This window comes from Phyllostomus hastatus, unplaced genomic scaffold, assembly GCF_019186645.2.
Source record: "Phyllostomus hastatus isolate PE091 unplaced genomic scaffold, TTU_PhHast_1.1 phas_contig_147, whole genome shotgun sequence".
NCBI classification, from domain to species: domain Eukaryota; kingdom Metazoa; phylum Chordata; class Mammalia; order Chiroptera; family Phyllostomidae; genus Phyllostomus; species Phyllostomus hastatus.
In genome coordinates, this window is record NW_025333603.1 from 9017989 (window position 1) to 9042608 (window position 24620).

At 49.3% G+C, this 24620-nt stretch overlaps 1 protein-coding gene across 3 annotated transcripts in view; it reads left to right on the plus strand.

The window, feature by feature from the left end:
- LOC123831221 (BEN domain-containing protein 5) overlaps positions 1–24620 on the plus strand; it is a 237458-nt gene that overhangs the window by 26639 nt on the left and 186199 nt on the right. The window contains exons 4-6 of one of the 3 annotated variants that reach the window (XM_045858040.1): positions 7211–7359; positions 13028–13241; positions 20516–20692. The exons of the other annotated variants lie outside the window; for them this stretch is intronic. Of the exons in view, the coding sequence (XP_045713996.1) occupies positions 7211–7359; positions 13028–13241; positions 20516–20673 (521 nt within the window). The 3' untranslated portion in view covers positions 20674–20692. Of the gene's footprint in view, positions 1–7210; positions 7360–13027; positions 13242–20515; positions 20693–24620 lie in introns of those variants that run through there. 3 annotated transcript variants of the gene reach the window in all.

Consider the following 24620-nt stretch of genomic DNA (forward strand, 5'->3'; position numbering starts at 1 on the left):
TTGGAACAGTGAGAGAGGCTGGCGTATTCAGGCACTTAAGGTCATTTCTGGGAGGACTGCGCAGTGGAGAGGTAGGTGGAAGGGAGAGACAAGGCTGCAGTGGTAGATGGCAGCACAAGAAACTGTGCTAGCCCCTCCTGCAGGTGGTGCACAGGGGATCCTACCCACTGGAGTGACCTGGTGTAGGGTCCCTCAACCACTCCGTGTTAGCATTGCTTCTGAATCAGGCAAGTCAGTCAACGACCACTAAGCAAAGATGAATCCCAGAAGATCCCTGCTCTGGAAAGGTTCATGGCCTAAAGGGTAGATTAAATAAGGCCAGTGTCAGGGATTGATTTGGTTGGCAGCCATCAGCCACTCAGTGGAACTGCCTCTCCACAACTTCTGTCCTCAGGCACTCCCTGTGCCTCACAGCAGCCCCTCAGCGATCAGTCTTCCTCCCCCTTATTCCCACCACAGCCCCTCAGCCACCCAGCCCAGCCTGTTCCGGTCCAGGACCGAAGGCCAATCCTCATGAGTTCAGTGCCTGGGCAGGGCCTTCAGGGCTCAGGGCAGGGCAGACCCGTGCTGATCGGCATGTCCCTACTGTTTAGACTCAGTCTGGGCCCAGATTGTTGGGTGGGGAGGGGGTAGAAGAGCCAGAGTTGAAAAACCAGCCCCATTTTCTCTGGTCACCAGCTGGCAAAGGACAGGCTCAGAGCTCCTAGAGCTGAGATGAATCCTAGTGATACTCCCTCCTCCTTGCCACCGCCCTGCACCATTATGGAGTTCTTCATGGACTCCCTGGGAAGGTCAGGGAAGATTAGAGGTGAGCTGAGGGCCCACAGGTTGGACGTTATGTGAAAGGTGGTGAGAGCTGAAAATTGCAGTTAGCTAAGGAGGTATAGGGTAGTGGAAAGAGCAAGTCTTTGGAATGCAATCTACACCCCTCAATTTGAGAGCTCACCATCTGTCTGACTTTAAACAAATTTCTTTACCTCTCTGAGCCTCTACAGAGATTATAAGATCTATTTTGCAGGACATCCATGAGGATTAACTTCTTTCATTCAGCATGTTAAACGAGTGTTGATGTGCGCCAGGAACATTGTGCTGGGTGCTGGGGATAGAGCAGTGAACCAGACCATGACTGCCCTTGGAGTTTCACTTCCAGCCAGGGGGATGTTAAATAATCTCAGGACAGTGGGGTGAAAAGACCTACAAAGATAAAAGGTATTTTGATGGAAGATACCGAACAAAGATGTTTAATCAGTGCCAGTCACCTGTCCTTCTCAGGGAAAAGCACATATGTCATTTTAAATGGGCATCTGTAATTCCTCAAAGTTGGGAAATTACCTTGACGCCCCCACCATGACTGGGGACCTGGGCCCACTTCCATCACCCCTTTCTGCTGTTCTGTGGTTCTGAGTCTCCAAGGGTCTGGCCGCACTGTGGGGGCACCTACCAAGCCCAGGACCTCAGGCTAAAACTATTTCTCATGCCTCTGCCCAGCCAAGCCTACTCCAGCCCTCTCTGACGAGGGCGCTCAGAGAATGGACAGGGAAGGGAGAAGGTCCTGAAGAGTCACTGCTTACTGATCCCACCCCCCTGCCTGCCTGACCACCCCTCTACCTCCCCCAGATCTTACTCACCCTTCAAAGCTCCTATAAGAGTTCACCTCTCCCCTGAAGCCTTCCAGGATCACTGATGCAGTGGTGATCTCTCCCTCCCCAAGTCTGGGCAGATCATCATATTGCTCACTTCCTGGTCAGTGAGGGTCAGTTACGTGCCACTTGCTTTAACTCCATGATGATAGCTACCCCAGCCCTGCCCTTCACACCCAACAAGCTCCTGCCCATCCATCCATCCTTGTGAAGACTTCCTAGTCTCCTCCAGATGTAGTACCTCCTCCTTTGCTTCTGCTCCCAAGTCCGTATCCTCACCCTTGTTAGCAACACAGGGTGGTGATGACCTGTTGCCTGTCTCTTTCCACTGCTGGACTGTGAATCAAGGCCTAGCCCAGGACTGGCACTTAGTAGACTTTCACTGAAGGAATGAGACCACGTTTGTCCCCACCCTCACTGGGAGCATAATGGGACTGAGAAGCAGGTATGTAGCTATAGCAGCAGGTGAGAGTGGCTGCTGCCTTTTGAGAACGGGGGTGGGGTTCACAGAGGGAGGTCTGAGCCAGCTCCTGTCTCTTCCCAAGACCCTGGTGTGCCTCCTTCACTGTTATGTAGCTGTCCCCAGGCTCAGGTCCTTCTCAATGAAGGGGAATCACCTTTTCTTTTTTTCTTTTTTACCATCTCTGGGGTACCTCTGCTGCACAGTAGGTATTCTATGTGCATTTAAGAATTTTGACTTAATTCATTTTGCATTTATAAAGAAACTAGAATTACACTGATAGCATAGAAATTTCCTACTCCCAGAAGTAAATGGCAGGATTTGGTACTTCTTTAGAAAAGTATAGTATTATTATCTTTTCTATTTCAGCAGAAATCAGAAATGGTATTCAATGTCCAAACATATCTACTTTGAAGACGATTGATTTCTAAACATTCTGGAAGTAACACAAGCATTAACTTACAAGGAAGGTTTTCAGAAAGAATAACATTAGTCCAATTGAAGATAAACAAGAACAAAGAAAGGTGTAACTTATTTATTTGTTGTGCCAACAAGCATTTGCCAAGCCCCTTACTCTGTGCCGTGATTCCCATTCTTTGAAAGAAGCCACTGCGGCTTGAGGTGGTGAAATAAATAACGGAGCCAGGATTTGCACCCTGTAGTCTCACAAGCCCAGCACCTGTCCACCAATCCCCACTCTCTGTATGCGACATAACAGTGCATCACGTGTGCACTTCCTGTCTTCCCCAGGACTGAGCTGTGCCTCGTTTGTCCCTGGGTCCCCGGTGCCTCTTCCAGGGCCTAGATCTCCATGTGCGGTGGGGGACTGCGCGATCACCGGCGTCGGGAGTGACTGAATGGAAAGACAAGCACTACCTTTTGTGCTTTTATAAAGAGCTTCCTTCATCCAGCTGAGAGATTTCTTTCCATGGGAGCTATATTGCCCCCAAAATAAACCTGAAGTGGATCAAAAGGCTCTTTTTTTATATTCCTACTCTTTCCACAAGTGAAAAAAGTGCCTTTGTTACTTAAAATATCTGCACCAGATCGTACGATGCTGTCTCCTAGTGCAAGTGCTTATTATTGTGGCTAATTTGGTCACATGTGTTTGAAGAAGAACAATGCCTCAGAAATTTTTAAAAGCAAAACAGCAATCTGCAGCGTTTGTTGTAATGAGATGTAAATTGCCAACATCGGGAGTAGAGCCGACCAAAATTTGCAATGAAGTGTTTTTCTCCCCCTCTTAAATTAAAAGCACTAGAGGCCCTTCCCTCTCTCCCCAAAGAAACCATGTGCTTTTTTGCTCCATTGCTTTCTGTAATACCGAACATGCAGCTTTTCCGACTGGTTCATTCCTTTATTTCTCTGCCATTTCTGAGCGTCTCTCTGCCTGAGCCTCTGTTCCGTGCCTGCCTCAGCGCTAGGCTCCTCCAGAGGCATTATCCGCCTGCAGGGTGGCTATTGGTATCCCCGTTTTGCAGGCAGCAAAATGAGGCACGGAGAGGTCAGGCAGCTGGGATTCACACCCAAGTCTCCTGACAAACCCCTTCCAAGATGTGCCTGTGGCTGGCCCCCCTCCTTGCTGGAGCTGAGGCTCCAGGCACCTTCTGTACAATGCCAGAGAAGGAGGCAGGTGCAGAGAGCAGTGCTAACACTTGTGCTAAACTGTACTGAGCAAGAGTGTTAGGAAGAAGTTTTCCTTCCGAGCCAGAAGATCCCAGTACAATAGCCTCAATATTTGACAGAACTTCTCCAGCTCCTGGGGAGACCAGTGTGAGCACAGGGGAGCGTGGGTTTGCTGGGAGCATAAGGACCTGCACTGAGCTGGACCTTGTGCGGGGCACTCAGGGCAAAAGAAGACCAGCAGGCCCCTGGCTCACAGCAGCTGCAGTGGGGCACTGGCCTAACTAGAGCCCTCAAGTATAATGCGTGTGCTGGGGGCAGGTGGGGGCTGAGCCACAGTTTACAAAGCAGCCACTCTGCCTGATTCTGGATTAATCATTTCATATTTTCGGTTAAGTCATTTAATCTTCAGTCTTGACAAGTTGGTGTTGTCATCCCTTCTTCCAGGTGGGGCAACAGGGTCAAAGAGGTTAATTATTCGTGTGTAAAATACCTGTTGAGGATAGAATTTGAACTGGGCTCTGTGCTCAGCCCTGGACTTGGACAGAAAAAGACAGAGTCCCTGCCTACCCTCGGGCCTCGCAGTCTAGCCAGGGAGACGGGCACAGAAACAAATGGGTGCATCTGATTATCACGGGGAGGATAAAGCTTGGCTACCTGAGGAAGCTCACCACTCGCCTTAGCAGTAGGTGGCAAATCCAGAATTTAAACTCCAAAATCCAAGCCCCAGGGGTGGAGAGATTGACTTATCTCTATTTGAAGGGATGGGGCAGCCTCATGGAAGAGGTAGCAGTTGAATCAGGCCTTGAATCCCTGGTGGAGTTTGGAGAAGGGGAAATTATTGGGGGTGGAATGATCCAGACAGAGGGAATGGCACAAGCTAAGACTGGGAAGCAAGAAGAAAAGGGGTGTGTGTGTGTGTGTGTGTGTGTGTGTGTGTGTGTGTGCGCGCGCACACGTGCAGAGGGTTGGGAAGGCCACTGCGAGTGGAGCCTGACTATGGGGAGGGGCCTGCAGTGGGTGGAATTCACTCCTCCTGATGCCCCATGGATGTCCCTCCACAGGCATCTGAGTTGTCCCTTCTCCTGGCTCCAGGATTCCAATTCCCACCTAACAACCTAATTTCTACTCCGTTGGTTACAGAAGAGGTTACAGACATTTGAGAACAGCGTTCCACCCATCCCTACTTCCACCCCCAAGTCCCTCACCTCAGCAGCAGGCTTTATTTTGGAATCTTTGCCCTGGCCCACTTGAACCCTTTCCTCCCCCACAACTCTCTCCCTGTTTTCATGTCATGAAGAATTTGCTGAGAGCCTACAGTGTGCTGGGCACTGTCCTAGAGGCCTAAATTGCAAAGAGACAAACACCTTTGCCTTGAAGAGCTTCATAGTCTGACCTGGACAATGGATTGGCCAGTGACTGCAAACATAATTAGCTGTGAGTATTTGTAATGCAAAGACCTCCGACCTGGCAGTAATAAGAGTGAGAGGTCTCACAAAGGAAGCATCTAAGCTTCACTCTGAAGTCTGGCCGGGGGCTTGGTAGGCAGGTAAGGTGGCATTCAAGGCTGAGACAGGAATATAGCCAGAGGTGCAGAGGCCTGGGACAGCACAGCATGGCAGTCGTGGTGGAGACAGATGGGAAAAAACCAGGCTGAAGGCAGAACTGAACTGGATTCATTCTCTTGTCCCACATCTTCCTCTCATAGAAGGAAAAGGAGACTTTAGGGAAAGGATGTGATCTTGCCAAAGATGACCTGTGAGTCAGCGGCTGCGTGAACCTCCCCCTCAGCCTATTTCTTTTTCCTGTGACTGAATGTCAAAGCAGGAAGAGACCTAAGATGCCAGCTCAGCCATGCCTTTTAGGGGAAACGGAAGCAATTACTTCTTCCTTGCTCTAAGAAAAGAACAAACAGCAACTCAACCTGAGATCTCTCCCAGAGAGGGGATAAACTTTGGCATCTGCTTCTGAAACGTTGGAATTATTCATTCATTCTTTTATCCATTTAGCAAACATTCAGAGAGCACCTACTCAGTGCCAGGTGTTGGGGGCAAAGAAAAGAATAAGACGGAGGCCCAGCCCTTGAATAGGGAGTCCACTGTTGGGAGATGCTACCAGAACTATTAGGATGCTGCCAGCCCTTCGCTCTGCCAGCTTCAGTCTGCATATACAATTCACTCACCTGGGGGTGCACAATTAAGATGGCAGAGACAGGAATGGGGTCTAAATTCTATCAAGATGAGCCATGCTTTGTTCTCCCCAGCCATCTTGCACTGAGCTTTGTGCATGGCTCACGCTTAAATCGTGGAGACTACAGAATTCTGTCTTGCGGATGGCAGCTGCCCGCAATTCAGGAATGAATTCTTGTTATGGGAAACCCTGTCATGAGGAATATTGGTAATAAAATTACCAGTGCCTTCCTACCACCAGCCAAAGTCTAGGATGTGGCGATTGAACTTGGAACCACCACCAGATTGTTGGTCAGGTCTTTAGTATATAAAGAGCTCTGTACGAAGTTGTCCCCCTGGTTAGGGTAAGATGAGGTTGGACCATGAAATCATCTGTTACTGAAGTTATATGCACAGCATGGGACTTGCTGTGGAAGTAGCTAATCTCTGACCCCAGTCCACTCCTGAAATTTTTGCATAGGGTGAATTTCCAGGATGCTCAGCTCTCTGTCAGCCTTCGGAGTTGCTCTCCTGCAAAAGTTAATCAACTCATTTGGCCTTATTTACTCATTTTCCTCCTGTTTCTCTGCCCTTTGGTAATCAAGACACAATAGGTGATTTAAAAAATAGTCCATCATTTTTACAAACTAATGGAGGAAAAATTATCCCCCATAGAAACCACCACCATTTATCTAGCTTTCTTTCACTGTTTAATCTGCACATAATTTGTGTTGATTGCATTAAAATAAGAATCAAGGTAGCTGCTGGATCAGGCAATCAGAGGCCTAGTCTGTATTGTGCTGTAATTTCTTGGTTGAAATGCTTCTGTCTAGATACTAGGTCTTGGGGAATGGGAGACCTTTGCATTTTGGCATTTTCCTTAACCTCTGTTTATCTGTTGTGGTCTGTTCGTTCCACTGTAGGCTGAAGCGGGGTGGGGTGGCAAATACACAATTTGCATATCACAGTTATCGCACGTCTTCTCCACCCAGTCTTCACAGGACCTCTTTCCTGTGCAGGAAGCTGAGTCCCCAGCATTTCCATTCAGACAGTGACACCCTAGAAGAGAGCTTCTTGTTCATACTTAGAGTCTCGTCCATTCTTGTCTTCCAGTTTTCCTGCTTTTTGCTTGTGACATTCACACTTCACCTTATTTCCAGGCCTGGGGTTAAGTGTAATCCAATGGACACAAATAAGTCAGTATATATATATATATATATAATTTTTGTGCCACTATGTATTGATAGATGCATAGTTTAAAATATTTGCATTTTATTTTCCTTGGAGTTCTAGACAGATCTCTTTTCTTAACTGCCTAGGTCCCGCCATTGACTTGGAAAAAGTAAAGTCAGAATGTCTCGAGCCCGAGCCGGAGTTGCGGAGCACTTTCAGTGAGGAAGCAAATACGTCGTCCTATTACCCTGCTCCTGCACCTGTCATGGACAAGTATATCCTAGACAATGGCAAGGTAGTGTTTCAAGCTCAATGTCGATTCCCTGCAAGTATTTTTAGTCAGAGTAAAGATGCAGAGTATGGTGGGGCTTCCGAGACACAGCTTGACGGGGCGGCCTCCTGGCCCGGCCCTAGGCGACTATTTCCGGAATCCGCGTATTGTAACTAGTGGACCTTTACTGGGACTTTTTCTTTGTCTCTCTCTCTTTTTTTTGCTATTGGGCCAAAACAACTGTAAAACTCAACTGACATTTAAAAATAGTTTATTATTGAGAAAAATTTAAAAAATGATGTTTTGATGAAAACTGCCCTACCCATCTGAAAGCAGATGCATAAAATTTCTAAGGTGAGCGACAGAGGAGCTGATTACAGATAGCAAGTCAATGCGTATCCGCTCACCACGTATGAGTTATCTGTGTGTTCTAAGCCCTGTGTTACCTACCAGGGAAACAGAGGGTAATGAGACTTTCTCCTTGTTCCACGGGCACATTCAAGCTGAATATGCAGCGGTGGTTGGCCCACAGTTCCAGGGCTACATATAACTTTTCTTTTAGACTCTTGTTGGGGGTTGGGGGGAACATCATGAAAGAAAACCCAAGCACTATTAGTAATTAAAAGCAATGGAATAGCCTTTGGAAGTCTCAAAGTCACATGATGAGATAGCAGCAGGGCCAGAAGAAGACTGTCCACCATCCAGATGCTTCGTCTTGGAAGCAGTATGCTGGACCGCTTGGTCTAGGCACTGCTCAAGTTCAGTGTTAGCGTTCTATTCCCTGCCACCATAGTGTGCATTCCAGACATCCCCCGTCCTTCTCCCCAAAGAATCATCTGAGTCAGGGCATTTTTCTTGCCTAATGCTTCAGAAGGTCTCTCTTTATCCACTTTTGTTTCCCAGTGGGTTGATGAGAAAGAAAAGGTTATATATTTGGGTTCGTCCAGAGATATCCCTGGAACTGGCCAGAGTGAGCCAGAGTAAATATTGTCAAGCCGAGGAAATGAAGCCCGTTGGTCTTCAGGGCTCTCTTGGGTATGCTGCCATTCCCTCATCTCCCGCCGGGCGCTCCTCCCCTGCAGAGGCAGAACTGATGGGCCAGGCCTGTAGGCCCCTTCTGTGTTGCCCTCTTTCAGCCAATAGCCTTTAAAAGTCTGCTTTGCAGGGGAGAGGTAGCATGACAGAGGGGCCGCAGGAAGCCTGGAGCCTGACATCTAAGCATAGCTCTGTCTCTGACCTATTTGTGTGGCCGTGGGTAGGTTCCTCCCTTCTCTAGGCCTCAGCTCCCCCGCCTGGAAGTGGCCAATGCTCCCTTAGGACATTAGTGACTCCATTACGTTTGGTAAACCCTTCCCAACTAAAGGTGAATGAAACAAAGGACTATTCTTTCTTCCTTGATTTCTTTTTCATCTTGATCATGTGGTGGAATGACTAGAGGCATTTTCCTAAAGTAGCTTCCAAGAGAAATCTGTCTGTGTCTTGCTTCAAAAACTGGATAATTTCTGAGAATTACAGGGGCTTCTTTTGCAAAGGTGTCGCTTTCCCTCAAAAAAAAAAAAACGCGTCTCTTAAATCTCATTTAATTTTTTCAAACATCACTTGCACAACAAATCTGCAGAATGCCAATTTTGTTTTTTCTTTGGTTGTTGCCAGTGTATTACTAACCTGACTTTTGTTTGCAACTAATCCGTAGTCAGGCAGGGAAAAGTGCTAAGGGAGAGCAAAGGAAGAGAACTTACTGGAAATGGATGGCAGCTTCCCAGAGCAGCGTCCCCCTGTCCCACAAGTGGCCCTCATTGTTCTCGGCTCGGCTGTCATTTCTGACTCTTCCCTCTCTTGCCTGCAAGAGCAAAAGCCCTAATCTCTGCAAAGCCTGTGGCATTGGAATGGGGTCTGTTTCCTGGTAGGAAACTACTTTTGTCCTACAAAACATTTTACAAAGACATTTTTTGATCAAGCCCCATCCTACCACATGTCATGTTTTTAATAACCTCTCTTGACACATCTTGGTCCAAAAGCGAATTGCGGTTTATGTGAATAGGGCTTGCCACAAAAGTTACTTTCTGATTTTGATGAAGTACATTGCTTTCCTTTTTCTAACATATTTTATTTCAAAAACTCATTGACTCATAAAGCCACAAAGACCAATAAAGTTTAAATAGTCTAATTTATACATAGTACGCACGGGGAAACACATCCAGAGAAGAGATTTGTATACAGTTGTACAGCAGGTTAGAGACAAGCAAGCGGGAACCGGAAGCCAGGCATTTTGGTCCCCCAGTGCTCTTCCCAGTCTATTCTGTGGCTCCCCTGCAGACTGGGCATTGCTCTAGGTGACCCTGAGCTTTGCTGGCCTTGGGAGCCCTTGCCCCAAATGCCCAGCGTATACCTGTGATTTGTCTTCCCTAGGATGCTTTCTGTGCTATAAAGTTGGCCTTGTACTTGAGAGAATGGCAGAAAAGATTTTCTTCTCCAAGACACAGCAGCTCATCAGAACTGAAAGCCAGTGCCCTTAGAGCATATTAAATATACCATCGCTTTCTTACTTTGTGTCCAGACTAGTCCTGATCACTTTGTAGGGGACGGGAGAGGCAAAGCCTTGACCCCTCCCCAAGGACACAAACCTTGAAGGCCTGGTTTAGGTAAAGGGTTTCGTTAAGCTAGAAGTTTGGAGGAGATAGAACTTAGCCCTGGAGTTGTTAGGAGTGTTTTCTGGACTTTGGACTGGGGCTGGAAGGATCAGCAGTTTGAAGAAGACATACTCCTTTCATTCATTCCTGGACAGGGGAGAGGCAAGAGGAGAGACATGGGCGGGGAAAGACGGCAAAGAAAGTAACAGTTATTGGAAGTGTGCTGTCCTGATGTTCTACTTAAGCTATCTCGTTGAATTCTTAAAACACCTCCACAGATCAGGTGATGTTTGGCCTATACAGCTGAGAAAAGGAAGGCTCGGAGAGGGGGAGTGACTTGCCCAAGATACTCAACCAGTGAAGTGGAAGAGCCAGGATTCACACCCAGGCATGAAGATTCCAGAGCCCATCCTCTTTCTGTTTCCACACACTGGAAATAGGAATGGAAGCATTCAGGAGCTTCCTGGAGTGGTGGACATACTAGAGAAAGGAAAGTTAGTCGGCTGGTTGGAAACAGGATTCTCAAGGGCCTTTCAAGCCAGCGGAGGAGGTGGGATTTGACGTGACAGGAAATGGAGTCGTTCAGGATTCCAGGGGTCAACATGAAACTCTGTGTCTTTTTCACAGACCACCGGGTTCATCCAGTCAAAGAAGGGGGGCCGTGTTTCAGGGAAATCAGCCTGGCACTTCACAGGGTGGGTTGGAGGCTGCGGGGTCTGGAGGCAGGAAAGCTAGCATGTGGCTTTTTTCCTGGGGTCCCTGTCTGCAGGGGTGAACCCCCCCAGTGCTGGCCAGGGAGGTGACCCGGCAGGTACAGAGGAAAACTGCCTGGATGGATCTGCCGTGACACTGGCCACAGCAGGAAGGTGGGAGGGCGTGGGTTTTGCGGGCATCCAGATTTGGGTTGGAACCTTGATTCGAAACTTTAGTGATAGTATGTCTTAGGAAAAATCATTTAGTCCCTGAATCTCTGTCCATGCCTATGAAATGGGAACAAATGTTACCTATCTTTGTCTCTCAAGTTCATTATGAGGATAAGTAACTGAAGCTACAATACCTGGTTAATTATAGGTGCTCAAAAAATATTAGTGCCCCCCTTCTCTGGTAGAACTTTGTCTAAAATGACTCATCTTTGTTTTAACAACAACAAATTTTTAAATTATAAGAAAGCAAAGCCTGGGGTAGAACAGAACAGAGACCTTTGAAAAACCGAAGTTATCTTCCATCGCTACGGTTTTCTGATTCTGAATTTAATCTGGTTCACATCCCTTGTTTACCCCCTGTCTCTGGAGGCTTGTGTGGGTAGCTGCAGCATATATCACCAGGGGAACAGGGAGCAGCAGGGAACTTGTCCTCAGCATGCCTGATCTGGCACACAGACTGCCCACCTGCAGCTTAGACTGCAGAGAAAAGGCCAGACTTGACCTTGGGCTGGTGTTGCCCAGGCAGCACATCTCACTCCAGGGCTGTGCATCTTCCTGAGCCATACAAACAGGTCTGCAGTCCTGCCGTTTGCCACACAGGCGCAGGGAGGCCGGCAGGTCTGGTTATCTGATAGCAGGCCTGCAGGGGTCTGAGCATCTTTGAGTAAAAAGGAAGTCAGAGGTGGCAGGTGGATTGTTTACTTACTGACAGCCATGGGCGAGTGTGTTCCTTTTGTGTTTTTTTTTAATGGTTGAAAAACCTCAGTAATTGGTAAAGGAAGAAGTATTGTTGGCTGACCTGTCTGCTCACCGTGTAGTGCCCACCTTCCTTTCCAAGCCAAGCTTCAGTAGAAAGGTCTTTAATCATCTTTGAACACTGGGCGTGTGTATGTGTGTCTGTCAGACCAGAACTTCTCCCGAGACACCTCCTGGCCCTCCGTGCTGACGGCCTCGGGTCTTTCTGAAGACAAGGACCTTTGGCAGAGCCTTTCCATTCCTCTTAGAAAGTTTAGCTTATTAGCAGCTGTCTCGCCTCCACCCCCACAGAGGCCTTTTCGCCCTCCATAGACTCAGCAGAAACATGATGTAAGTGACAATGTCAGAGTCAAACTCTATTTTTTGATGATTAATGTTAGCATATGTTTTCCGAGTTGTCGAAAGAGCCAGGAAGGAGAAAAAGTTTCGGAGCTTGTAGCTCCCTGCTCGAGCATGCTGGGCCTCCAGCACTTACTGACCCCGCACCGAGACTTTGAGTGCTGCCTCAGCCGGAAGCCTAAGACCGTGTCTGTTCTCTGTGCCCAGAATCGGACCGGGACACTGTGGTTGCATTTAATTTAGAATCCTTGGTGTTCTGAGCCAGAGGGAAGTTAAAAATGAAATCTAACTCTTCCAGTTCAAGTTCACAGAAAACTGAAGCCAGAGATGGGAGAGGACCTGCACAAATATGTTCCAGTTAGTGGCAGAGCCTGGCCAGCTGTCCTCCCCGCCCCAACTGGCAGGGTTTTCAACTTGGCTGTGCACTGGGATCCACTAGGGAGCTTTCAACCATCCTGGTGCCTGGCCCTACCCAGATGAAACAGATGAGACTCCCAGGGAGCGGGGTCCTGGCACCAGGCATTTTTATAGCCAGCCAGGTGATCCTGTGTGCAACCATGTAGAGAGCCATTGCACTAGGAGGGTATTCGTCCCAGGGTTTTTGCATGAAAAGCAGAGAGGTCTCTTTGAAGTATAGCAGAGAAGAGACTCACACAGATGTGCTCCTGCCATTTGGTCAGGCTCTGAGCGGCCTGTGACGACATGAGTGGAGTGTAGAGTTCAGGGTCTGCCACTTCATAGCTGAGTGACTTCTGACAAGTTGCTTCCCCTTTCTCAGCCTGATTTTTCCATCTGAAATGGAAATAGTGTCCTAATACCTTCCTCCAGGGTTGCCACGGAGATTTGAGGAAGTGGGTATAAAACACTAGAATAAGACCTAGTTTTCAGTAAATGAGTGTTATTATTTCCCTTAAAGAAAGTTAATTCAGCATTTATGGAAGAAATCTTGTATAGTTATGCAGGTGTGTCTTTTAAAGGACAAGAAGGGTTTCTAGCTGCCATCCTGTCCGACTAAACAGGTGCCCGCATCCTTACCCCTTTCAGGTCCATCTGGGAAGCGGGATTTGGGTTGATGAGGAGAAGTGGCACCAGCTACAAGTAACCCAAGGAGATTCCAAGTACACAAAGAACTTGGCAGTCATGATCTGGGGGACAGATGTTCTGAAGAACAGAAGTGTTACAGGAGTTGCCACAAAAAAAAAGAAAGACGCCGTCCCCAAGCCACCCCTCTCGCCTCACAAACTAAGCATCGTCAGAGGTATGTCACTGCAGCGGAAACACAAGGGCTGAGCTGCTGTCCCTAACCCCGGAAGGATGCATCAGGCACAATTCAGCTCAGCAAACCCTACTGAGGCCTGTTTACACCAGGCTCCAGGCTGGGCACAGGGACAGTTCACCTTTAACAGAGACAATGAGCTGTGGACATAAGACAGTGCAGGGAGCTAGCATGGGAGAGGGACATTGTGTCAAGGGAGTTAGTTCTCGGGGGAGGAGACCCCTAGCTGGAAAATCGGGGAAGGATTCCTGGCAAAGAGGTCACTGAATTGGGCCTTGAAGGATGCATCAGACATGGAGATACACGTGTGTAAAGAGAGATTCCTCCCGAGGCAGAAGCACCTGGAACAAAGGCATGGGGATGGGGAAGGAGCACTGCTGTGTCCAGAGAGAGCAGAGGTCAAGACGGGGTGACGCAGTTTGTGGAGCCCCAGCATCCTGCCCGCAGCAGTTAACGAGACAAAGACCCACTGAGGGGCACTGTTCTCAGTGTCTGTTCTGGTGTTTGGGGGAGGCTGTGGGGAGGCAAAGAGACATGGTATCATTCATCTCCCTAAAGACATGGCTACATCCTGGACGCTTTGATTTTCTTTTCCTTCCTTCCTTCCTCCCTTCCTTCCTTTCTCCCTCCTTCCATCCCTCCCTCCCCTATCTTCCCTTTTTTTTTTGTCTCTCCCACCCTCTCTCCCTTCAGTCACTGAGCTCATATCCTTTGCCAGGCCCTCTACTGGGTATTGAGGACACAAAGAGGGATAAGGCACAGCTTCCATCTGTAGGGAGCTCCCAGTCTCATGGGGAAGATGAGCACGCGAACAGCTAGTTACTGTACAGATAGTTCAACATGCAGAGGCGGGCAGGGAGTACCCAGGAGCAGAGAGGATCCTGTGGTACTTGCTGAGTTTTCTGAGCACTCACTATGTTTCAGGTTCTGGGTTTTGTTCTTACGGTTCTGTTTTAAAAATACTTTTACATGTGTTAACTCATTTAATCCTCATAATAGTAGCCCACAGTAGGAGTCTCCTACTGTGGGCTACTATTGTGATCCATTTTACAGATGAGGAAACGGAGACACAGAGATATTAAGTGACTTGCCTAGATCGTATGGCTTGTAGGGGTAGAGCCGGGGTCCCAGCCAGAAAGGCCGGCTGCAGAAGCTGTGTTTCTAGCCGCCTGTCTCTAAGTGTCCAGTTTTGATGAAGAAAGTAAGGCACAATCAGTCACAACATGGATTTTGAGCAGGCCCTGTGCCAGGTTTTGGGACCGATGACAAATATGTCCAGGAACAAGTCAGGTGATTTCAGGTACTGATGAGGGCTGTGGAGATCATCCCATGACATGGAAGGACGCAGAGGCCTGTGTCAGTGGGGCAGCTGGGCGAAGGCCCGTTTGAGGAGGTGCATGCGAGCTGGGTGTGGAGGAGGCAGCCCCGGGAAGGCCTGAAGGTCGCTGAGCAAGCGGGACAAACAGCAGGTGCAAAGGTGCCCTGAAGGGATGCAGAAGCCCAGCGACTACAGTCATGAGTGAGGGGAGAGTGAGGTCAGGGCGGTGGGCGAGAGCCAGTCTGGGAGGCCTATGCGGGACGCAGAAAGCAGCCTGCATTTTCTCCACTTGCAGGAGAAAGGCAGTGGAGGTCTTCCCATCAGGCAGTAGCCAAATGGGAGATCAGTTAGGAGGCTGGTGCGGTGGCTTTGGGGAGAGATGGTGGTACTGTGGACCAAGATTATAGCAGAGGGAGAAGGGGGGTCAGATCTGGGTGTATTTTGGAGGTCAAGGTGGCAGGACACAGAAGATTAGCTGACCAGCCTGAGGCCACAGCTACAAGGTTTAGAGCCTGGATTCTAACCCACACCCTAGATGCTGGTCTGGGGCTTGTGCCACTGTAACAAGCTGCCTCCCTTGCCTGGCTGACTCATGGTTAATTGATTTAGGCAGCCACTTATTTTTTAGACAATCAGAGGTAACCTTTAGTTGGTCTGCTGCCTGAACTGGTAGAGCTTAATTTGGCAGGTCACCCTGAGATAAAGGCTCTCTGGGAGGGGTAGCCCTGGCCCGCCTGGTAGGTGGCTGACCTCTGACTCTGTGATATAAGTCGGACTGTGACTCAGCAGGACCCAGGTGCCCTCGAGTGACTGGCTGCCCTTCCACTGCCATGTGGTGTGAGTCATCTGCGGTGTGTCTGCCTCGGGGGCCAGTCTGGCCGGGTGGGATTCATCTGCACGTCCTCGTGGCCTCGCACCGGGCCTGGTCACAGGAGGAGCTCAGCAAACGAGGACTGAACAAGTGACTCTGAGACCTGCCCACACGCTGATCCCCCGACAGACCCTTGGTGTGATTTTCTTGTAAATCTCTTTCCCTCCGTGTCTCAGTTTTCTCAGCTGAACACTTGCCTCTTAAAACAGTTGAGAGGGCTGTCTCAGATTATGGTTTGCCAATGGTTGTTCGAGGTGTGAAAAGAAGTTATCAACCTTTTTGACAGGTGAGCTGACTCTGTGGAGCCAGTGTGACCGCTGGGTGGTCACAGCACTGAAGTTCATGGTTGTTCAGTGCTTTTCAGCTTCCAGGCCCTCCCCTGTCAGCTCCCAGTGCAGTGTGATGGAAAATAGGAAGTGGAACCAGGTGTCCAGCGCCTGGTGTTGAGCCCCGGCTCTGCACTGGTTTAACTTTGAGCTTACCCTGGGTCGTGTCATGGTTTCGTTTCCCCCAGCCCAGTGCAGCGTCAGCACCCAGTAGATGCCTGGTGTCCCCATCACACTCCCAGTTCTGGCTTCCCAGTGGACCAAATAGGCATCTTTACTGTTCTGCAAACCCCATGCAGATGATGTTCTATGCGGCTAACCTAGTCCCCAGTGCTACAGAACAATATGGAAGAAAACACCCCAGCTTTGTGGCTTGGGGCCATTGCAGATTCGCTGTCTTCAAGCCTTCAAGCTCCTCCAGGTTTCCCTCACTGGTCCGCCCTGCCACTTTCCAAGCTCTTTCCAAGCCTTCTCTACTTGCCTCAAACACAGCCGTCCACGCCTCTCTCGAAAGATGGCCTTGTCTCTTCCTTCACCAGGAAAAGAAATGGAACTCCCACAGCTTTGAACCCCCACATCCACAGACCTAACTGTGTCCCCCATTCTTCTGCCTCGTGCCTCCAAAGGAGTGTCCTCGTTTGGGGCTGGCTGTTCTTTTCCTCGGGATCCCCGCCCACCTGCCTTCCCGAGGACCTGTTCCTCCAGTGACATTCCTGTTCTCCTGTTCCTTCCCGGCCTCACTGAAATGTGTTCTGACTACTCATTCCTTAAAAAACAAAGCCACTAGAGGCCACCGCCACCCCCCAGTTGCTGCCGTGTCTCTCTTTTCCTTTTCATCTCTGGGTTTCTTGCAAAAGTCACCCACACTCATCGCCTCTGTTCACAGGTAACTGCCCAGCCCTCCACTTAACCTGTTCTCACCTCCCTACATCCAGGGCCCGTCTCACCTCCTGCCCGTCACGGGGGGACATGACTACTGCTCCTTCACTGAGAAGCCCGTGCTGCACACTCTGGATTTCCTCCTGCCCGCCTGGCCTCCTGTCCACCAGTGGGCTCCTCTTCCACTGCCCTCTGCTCTGTCTCCAGCCCTCTTCTCTGCAAAGCTTTCCTCAGCTGACCTCGTGGCCCATGGTCCCCATTGCCCTTAGTGTGCCCATGGCCCTGGGGTGAAACCCACGCTTCCCGTACTGGCTGATGTCTGGTGACCTGGCCTCTGGTGACCCCTCTGACCTTGTCTCTCACCACCCGTCCCATTTCTTTCTGGGCATGAACCGTAGAGGCTTTCTTCCAGGTCCTTCCTGATCCTGCTGCCTCGAGAACCTCCCTTCAGAAAGCCTCCCCTGCCCTCTTAGCCCCGAGTGCCTTGTGCCTCTGTTCTCTTCTCACTGCGTCTTTGTCTCCTGGAGGCCCAGTCCAGCTGCAGCCTTTGAGCACGCACGTGCTTGGCTGCCATGCAAGTGAAGGAGAAGGAAACTGACTTGCCCAAGGCCTTACAACTGGCGAGATCAGAGCCAGCGGGAGTGAGCTGGCAGGTGCCCCTGGTCTCCAGAGGTCCCCTGTCGTGCAGTGTTTATTTACTTATTCACTACAGCCACTCTGGCTTGAAGTCTGTCTCCCACCCCCCAGAAACCCCCATTTGGGGCTTCATTATTTGAGCTCTCCCAGATTGCGTTTGACTGGCTTTTCCCATGCAAGCCGTCTGCTGGGTTGAGACTGTTTGTATTTATTTTGTACGATTTTATCACATTCAGCCACATTTGCCGTGTACAAATGGCAGAAGCCTTGATGCTCGCAGGGCTGGTGAGAATTTTCTGTTCTCTGATTTTAAAATCGCAGCTTACCGGCTAGCAGGGGGGTGGGGTGAACATGGACGCTGCTGGAGGAGGGAACGCAGGAGGGCTGGCGGACAGGCTCGCTTTGGTGTCGGGCTCCAGAATGACAGCTAAACCTTATTAAAGGTCAGATGACCTTTTGCAACGTGTCTGAGTTTTCCAAATGAGCCCCAACGTTGAGTTCTGGTTAATTTTAATAACTTTTTTTAATAGGACACATTAGCGCCATTATAAACCTTGTTAATTAAGCAATAATCTCAAATGCTCCCTCACAGAGGGAGACATTCCTGGCAACTGCAGATGATTGATATCTAGAGTGTCACGAAAGCCTCTTCATCACCCCGAGGCGCCGCTCGGCGCCCTCACCCCGGGAGGGGAGTGACTGGAGTGCCGGGGAGGCCTCTCTGGAAACCGCCCTCCACACGCTGCTTTCTCTTCCCGCGTCTTCTCCAACTCACACCAGGGGCTCTGGGGGCCATGCACCCACTCCCCTCCCTCCCCCGTCCCTCTCCTCTGCCTCTTTACCACATCACTACCTTCCGGGGACTCAGAGCTGGAGGAAGGTCCCTAGGGTGTCTGGTTTGACATCCTGCTTTCCTAGCTCACGAAACTGAGACCCAGGGAGGTTCCCAGGAGCAGTGGCGCAGCCGCTAGGTTTAGAGCCAGACACCTGAACTTCAGAACAGGTCTCAGCACAGGTGTCTCCCTCGTGTGCTTCGGGTTCGAGCAAGGTCACTGTGAGTGTTCACCTTCTTCTTGTCCTGGGCTGGAGGGGCCGGGGGTGCCCAAGTGTTCCATTCCGTAGGGAAGACAGCGTGGTTGCAGTTTTATTAGACTCTGACGAGTGCTTTGACAGAGAAAGAGCCAGGCAAGTGTGCGAGCACAGAGCTGTAAGCAGAGTGGTGTCTCCTAACTCAGTCCGGTAGGTTCCAAGAAGGTGGTGTGGGGAAGAATGACTAGGAGTCAGGCAGGTGGAGGATGGGGCCAGGGTAATCTGAGAAGAGAAGAGCAAAGGCCCTGACTTGTGGGACAGTCTGGAATGAGGAGGTGGATAAAGCTGGTGGATGAAAGCAGAGTGACTGGGGATAGACAGAGCTCCTCCCTTCTTGTCTGGGTCCCTATGGAAAGGCCAAGACACGTGAAGATTAGTGGGGCTTGGGAGTGGTCAGGAAGTAGTGGAGTCAATAAAGGCTTTCAAGGCTTCTCTGTGCAAAAGCCCTCTGGGTGGGGAGGAGAGGGTGGGTGCCTTGGAGAAAGAATGCCTGTAGCACGCCCCCTTGCAGCAGGAATGGCCCCAGGAGGCAGGCTGGCCACATGCCCGGGGAAAGGTTCAGAGTAAGGGGAAGCCACAGTGGATTCTGCCCGTACCCCCTCCCTCTGTCCAGGCCTCAGGCTCCTCGCATGTAAGTGCGGGTTAGCTCAAGTCAGTCGCTGAGATCCCCTCTAGCGCTGATGTTCTGCCTCTGTCGGAGGATTACCTGCCACGGGCTGGCCTGGTACACCGGATTTTGTTCATCTTCTGTAGCAATTCCTTAAGACTGGGTTGTCATTCCTTTTTCACAGGTGAGGAAGCTTAGGTTCCAGGAAGTTAAAAGTCTTGCTGGTGAAGACGAACCCTCGTGGTGCATTCCCAGCCCTCTTAAGTCCAGGATGTTTATGTCCCCTCAGGTTTTGCTGGAAAAACGTTAATGGATTCATTCATTTAACAGATATTTATTTAACTTGCCCTCTTCCCCGCACTATTCTGGGTGCTGGGAGTGAACCGTTGTATATACATTAAAGAATCGTAAAACCCATTTAGGTGTAGTGTTCCTCTCAGTTTCAAGAAGGCTTGCAGAAAGTTTACCTCAGATGCCTCAGGCAGCCTTAAAAAGATGCACTTTGATTTGTCATCCCCATTCCTGGGGTGAGGAATCGGGGTAACGATGTGCCCCAGGTCCCAGGCCAGGGAGTGGGCTGCAGCCGGGCCCCGGCTCCGGGCAGGCCCGCATCCCAGCATGCGGCAGACTCCGTGCAAGCGACTGTCCTCTGCCTCATCAGCAGTCGCCACAACAGGGCCCCACTTCACACCCACCAAGCGGATTGTCAGAGTCTTGCTTACCTGATAAGGCCGAGCACTGTCCTTGAGGACCCTGCTCTCGGGAACGCCAGGCAGCAGGACCACTTTGTGAAGTGGTTCTAGGCCCCACCTCATGAAGTCGAACATGCACCTACCCTGACATCAGCAGCACCCCTCCTGGGCCAGTGCTGGGGCATTGCCTGACCAGGTGCCCAGGGGACATACGCCCAGGTGCTTGTGATCACAGAACACTGGCAGTGACCCAGGTGTCCATTGACAGTACAATGGACCAGCAGATTGTGGAACAGACTTACAATAAAACACTGCCTGCCGGTGAAAATGAATGACATGCAGCTATACACTTGAACATGGGTAAATTTCAAAACTGTAATATTGAGTGAAAAAAAAGAAAGAGATGTATATACAATATGGGCACACTTATAAAAAAGTAAAAAAAATACAGGGAAAAACACAGATGTATGCATCTGTGTTATCATTAAAAGGGATAGAAAAGCAAAACTTGAGGAGAGTGGTTACTTCCAGTGAGGGTGAGGAGAGGGTGGAGCGGGGGTGGGGCAGCCTGGGGCTCCAGAGCCACCATCAGTGTCTTGTTAAGCTGGGTGGTGGGCACATGGCTGTTTTATCATTATTTGAAGGGGTAAACTCACAGTATACATGTATTCTTTTCTATGTACATTCTGTGATGAAAATTTGAAAATACCATGCCAGATAAGTGAATTGGTACTTGGGAAGTGTGTCGGGAGGCACACTTTCTACCCACCCCCGAAAAAACGATTTGTACTCCACTGACCATTAATCCCTGGCCTTCTTGTTTCTCTTCCCTGTCCAGAGTGTTTATATGACAGAATAGCACAAGAAACTGTGGACGAAACTGAAATTGCACAGAGACTCTCCAAAGTCAACAAGTACATCTGTGAAAAAATCATGGATATCAATAAATCTTGTAAAAATGAAGAACGAAGGGAAGCAAAATACAATTTGCAATAAACTTTGGATTTTTCATAAAGCCGTCTCGTTTTCCTTGCGCGGTGTGTGGTTTGTGGGTGAGGGTGCCGTCTGGCTCAGACCGAGCATGCATGGTGGGGAACGGGCCGTGAGCCGTAGGACGCCTGGGTCGGCGGCGTGCTCTGAACTTGGACTTCCCACTGCAAAGAATGCAGGTGGATCTGCTGAGACGCAAGCAGCAGCCCGGCACCCGTGTCGTTCTGGGGACGGGGAAAGCGTGATCACTATGGCGGGGCGTAAAGTGTCTCTGCCTCCCCTGTCACTTGGCCCAGAATTTGAACTGACATTTTTACCACTCAAGGACTTCTCTCTCTGTTCCTCTATTTTGTTCTACAATAAAGCTCCATTAATTCTTTGATATAGGCAATCATTTTCCTCATTTATTTAAGGGTATTAAGTGCACAGTGGAGGTGGCCAGTGTCCTTTGAGGGGCGGAACATTCAGGCTGAAGGAGGCAAAATTCCTACGTGACGTGGTTGCTGACTGCAGATGTGAAGGGCTGTCTCGGCAGCAGGTCGCTTTCTCCTACTTCACAGGACGGATCTAGGACCAGTCGCCCTTCTCACTCAAGGCGATCGGAGATTCAACTTCCCGGATAATTCGAGTCGATCTTTGTGCAGGGGTGGGTGGGGGCCGGGGATGTTAGATGTGGCCCAGGGTTACCGTCAGGAAGCTGGGGGCAGGCCACCTGCTGTCAGCTTGTTCCCTTATCTTGTAGTATCTCAGATGATCTTTCGAGTTACGCGATTTTTTATCTCATTCAGTAACTGAGTCTCAAAGTGCCTGGTGTGCAGCCTGGCAAACCACATGTGATCTTCCTGTTGATTTGCACTTTCTTTTCCGTAATGCCTGTGAAGTAGCATGGTATATTGGAAATAGCAAGGGTACGGGGCTGAGCACCTGGGTTTCAGGCCTTGCTGCCCTGCTTGCCCTGGGCTTAACCTAAGATTTTCCGTTCCGTAAGAAGGAGATAATATCTACCTTTCAGAGTTGCCGTAAGGATGGATATGTATATATGTATATGTGTATACACACACACACATACACACACACATATATATATGGCTCAATAAATGTTGACAATCATTATTTTCTTAATTTCTGGTTATCAGCCTTCAGGCATTGACTGGAAGACGCTGGCCTCTCGTTTCTCTGATGGGTTACCTCTAGACCATGAAACCGTTGGTGGCCTGTAAGCCACAGCTCTGGGTCACGGGGGCAGGGCAGGGAGGCAGCTGCCTCTGTGAGGAATTTTATCCTAGTAAATTAAATGATTCTCTATAGTGTGAAATACTATATGCTCACTAATAAGTTGTGTAGATGTGAATTTCCTTTTATGGTATTTTCCCAGCTCTTCTCCAAACTAGCGGTGTGATCTTGGACCAATCACTTAACTTCTCAGAGTCCCTATCAGTGTAATGAGGAGAATAATGCCTGTGGCATGGGCTGTGTGGGTGATTAAATGATGACAGTGGCTGCAACAACAGATACTTAAAATGTGCCAGGGCTTTTCTAAGTGTTTAACATGGGTTAGCCCACTTCATGAGGTCAGTAAGGTCAGTGACACTGGTGCTCAGTCAGTTCTTGTTGTTGAGGTGTGTTCCCTGTAGTAGTGTGGTGGTGTGGGGCAGCGAGGGCCTGGGCAGGATGGAAGGCAGGAGAGACTAGGAAGAAGGATGGACCTCATCTCTACTCCCTGAGCATGGCAAAAATACAGACACCCAGAGGCAGGAAAATCTCTACTTAAAAAATGCTGTGACATGTGCAGTATATAAGGCGTATGTTAGGGAAAAAATGGAGTTGTGACAGATGTTGAGATCTGAGTTCAAATTCTGACATTATCACTTCTGGGAAGGTTCCCTGGGCTCTCTGGGACTCATTTCTTCTAAATTGGAAACAGTGAACCATAGCTTGGGGTTGTGGAGAAGAATCCAGCCAGGCGACACCTGGAGAAAGGGCTCTGTAAGTCTCGAAGAGCCACAGGTCTGTTAGTTATCCTTAGCTTACAAGGCAGAGTAAAGTCAGAAGTGGGTGTGACAAGGGAGGACCTAAGAGCTGATTCTGATGGGGAATTTTGCACACTAATTAGACTGAGAGGTTTTTTAACACCTGCTGTGTACCTGGTGCCCCGTTCCTGTTATACAAGGGCAAGGCCACCATTCTTATACCCACACAAATGAGGACAAGGGCCCAGAAAAGGCTAAATAACTTCTTGGCCAAGGTCCCAAGAGTTGTCAGCATAGGAGCAGGGGTAGAATTCAAGTCTGTGCAAAATCTGCCCTTTTTGCTCTTCCTGACACAACCACTGGCCTGCAGTGACTGAGGAACGCTTTGGATGGCTCGTCAAAACACGAGAAAAACATACACAGAGACAGCCAGGTCCTGTGGGGAAATAAGGACGGAACAGCCACTGTCTCTAGTGGGCAGTGCCTCGGCCACCATCCCTGGGGGAGAGTGCCTCATTCTCCTGCCTGAGCAGGCTTTTATTGGGTTCGTTTACACAGGAACTCAGGTAAAGCTCATTACTCATTGCCAGGAAGTAAGGATCAAATAACAAGGAAGTCTGAGGGCCTATTTTGAGTCAGGGTCAGATAGCTAAAGAGCTGTAAAAGACTTTAAGGAACAAACTTACTTCTTCCTTGGACCCTTATCATCTAATTGAGAGCATTCTAAACAAAGCAGGTTTCACAGGATTTTACATATTCTTTCTTAGACCTGATCACCTGGGGAACCCGCCCTTTCCAGCACAGGGTGGCACCACCCTCTGCCATTGTTTCAGGCTTAGGTGGAACAAGGGAACTAAGGCAGCCAAGAGATTAGGAGATTTTCTCACAGACAATGAGGACTCAGGCTTTGTCAAAGCCAAGGGATGGGGGTCCATCACCCCCTTTTGCTGTAGCCCACAAAGTCCTTCCTTGGGGGCCTCCCATGTGATCATACCTGTCTTAGGTAGTTCCCCCCTTGGGGAATCTTACCCATCATTGGCTAACCGACCGAGCATTGGGGACCAGCAGGGTGAAGTAAAAGGAGCAGAAGTGGTGCTCCTGCCAGGGAGATAAGTTTTTGTCTCCTTGGTGGCTTATGGTCCAAGGTCATTCCCTCAGCCTTAGCCTTGGTGGGGGTTACAGCTTCTGATACCAGGCATGGTGGTTCCCAACATCTTCCCAGGAAGATGAATGGGATATTGTGGTCTGGGCTGAGAACCTAGCCGTGTAATCTCAGGGTACATGAAGGAGAGACCCAACCTAAGAAATTAGTCAATGGAAATCATTCTCATTAACTGAAGCCATTTGGAGGCCCTGGGAATAATTGTACTATTTATGAGACTTCACAGTTTCATTACGTTCAAATATGCGCAAGTTCATTTTGTGTTAGAAGAAGATTTTCTAAACCTGTCCAATCCTAAAAATGTGCTGAGGTACTTGAAATACAGATTCCTGGGCTTTGGCTTGAAGAGCTCAATTCAGTAGGTCTGAGACAGATCCAGGAACATGTATTTTAACAATAGTGCCACTTCTGGGTAATACCAGTCTAGTAGAAGTCCTGCTTCAATGAAGAAAAAAGAGTGTTTCTGAACTAAAAAAGTCCTGCTCCTTCTGAAGTGCCTGAGGATATTTGAAATTGAGAATACATTTTCTCTTAAGTAGCTGAGGATCCGCTCAAACCCCTTGTTTAGAGTTACTCTCCCATGCTCACCAAATGCTGTTTAGTTGGACATGAGATGCTGAAGCTGGCTGCAGTCTAGGTACCAATGATTTTCCCCTCCCGGTTACACATCAGTTCTTCCTTTCGATCCCTTTCCTTCGATGCCAGTGAGCTGTGTAGGACGGGTGGGTCAATACTGACTGGGCAGGGCCTGGACTCGTGAGGTTTGGGCACTGCCACCAGAGCTCTGGCGACACGTCCTTTGTGCCAGGCAAAATGCAAAA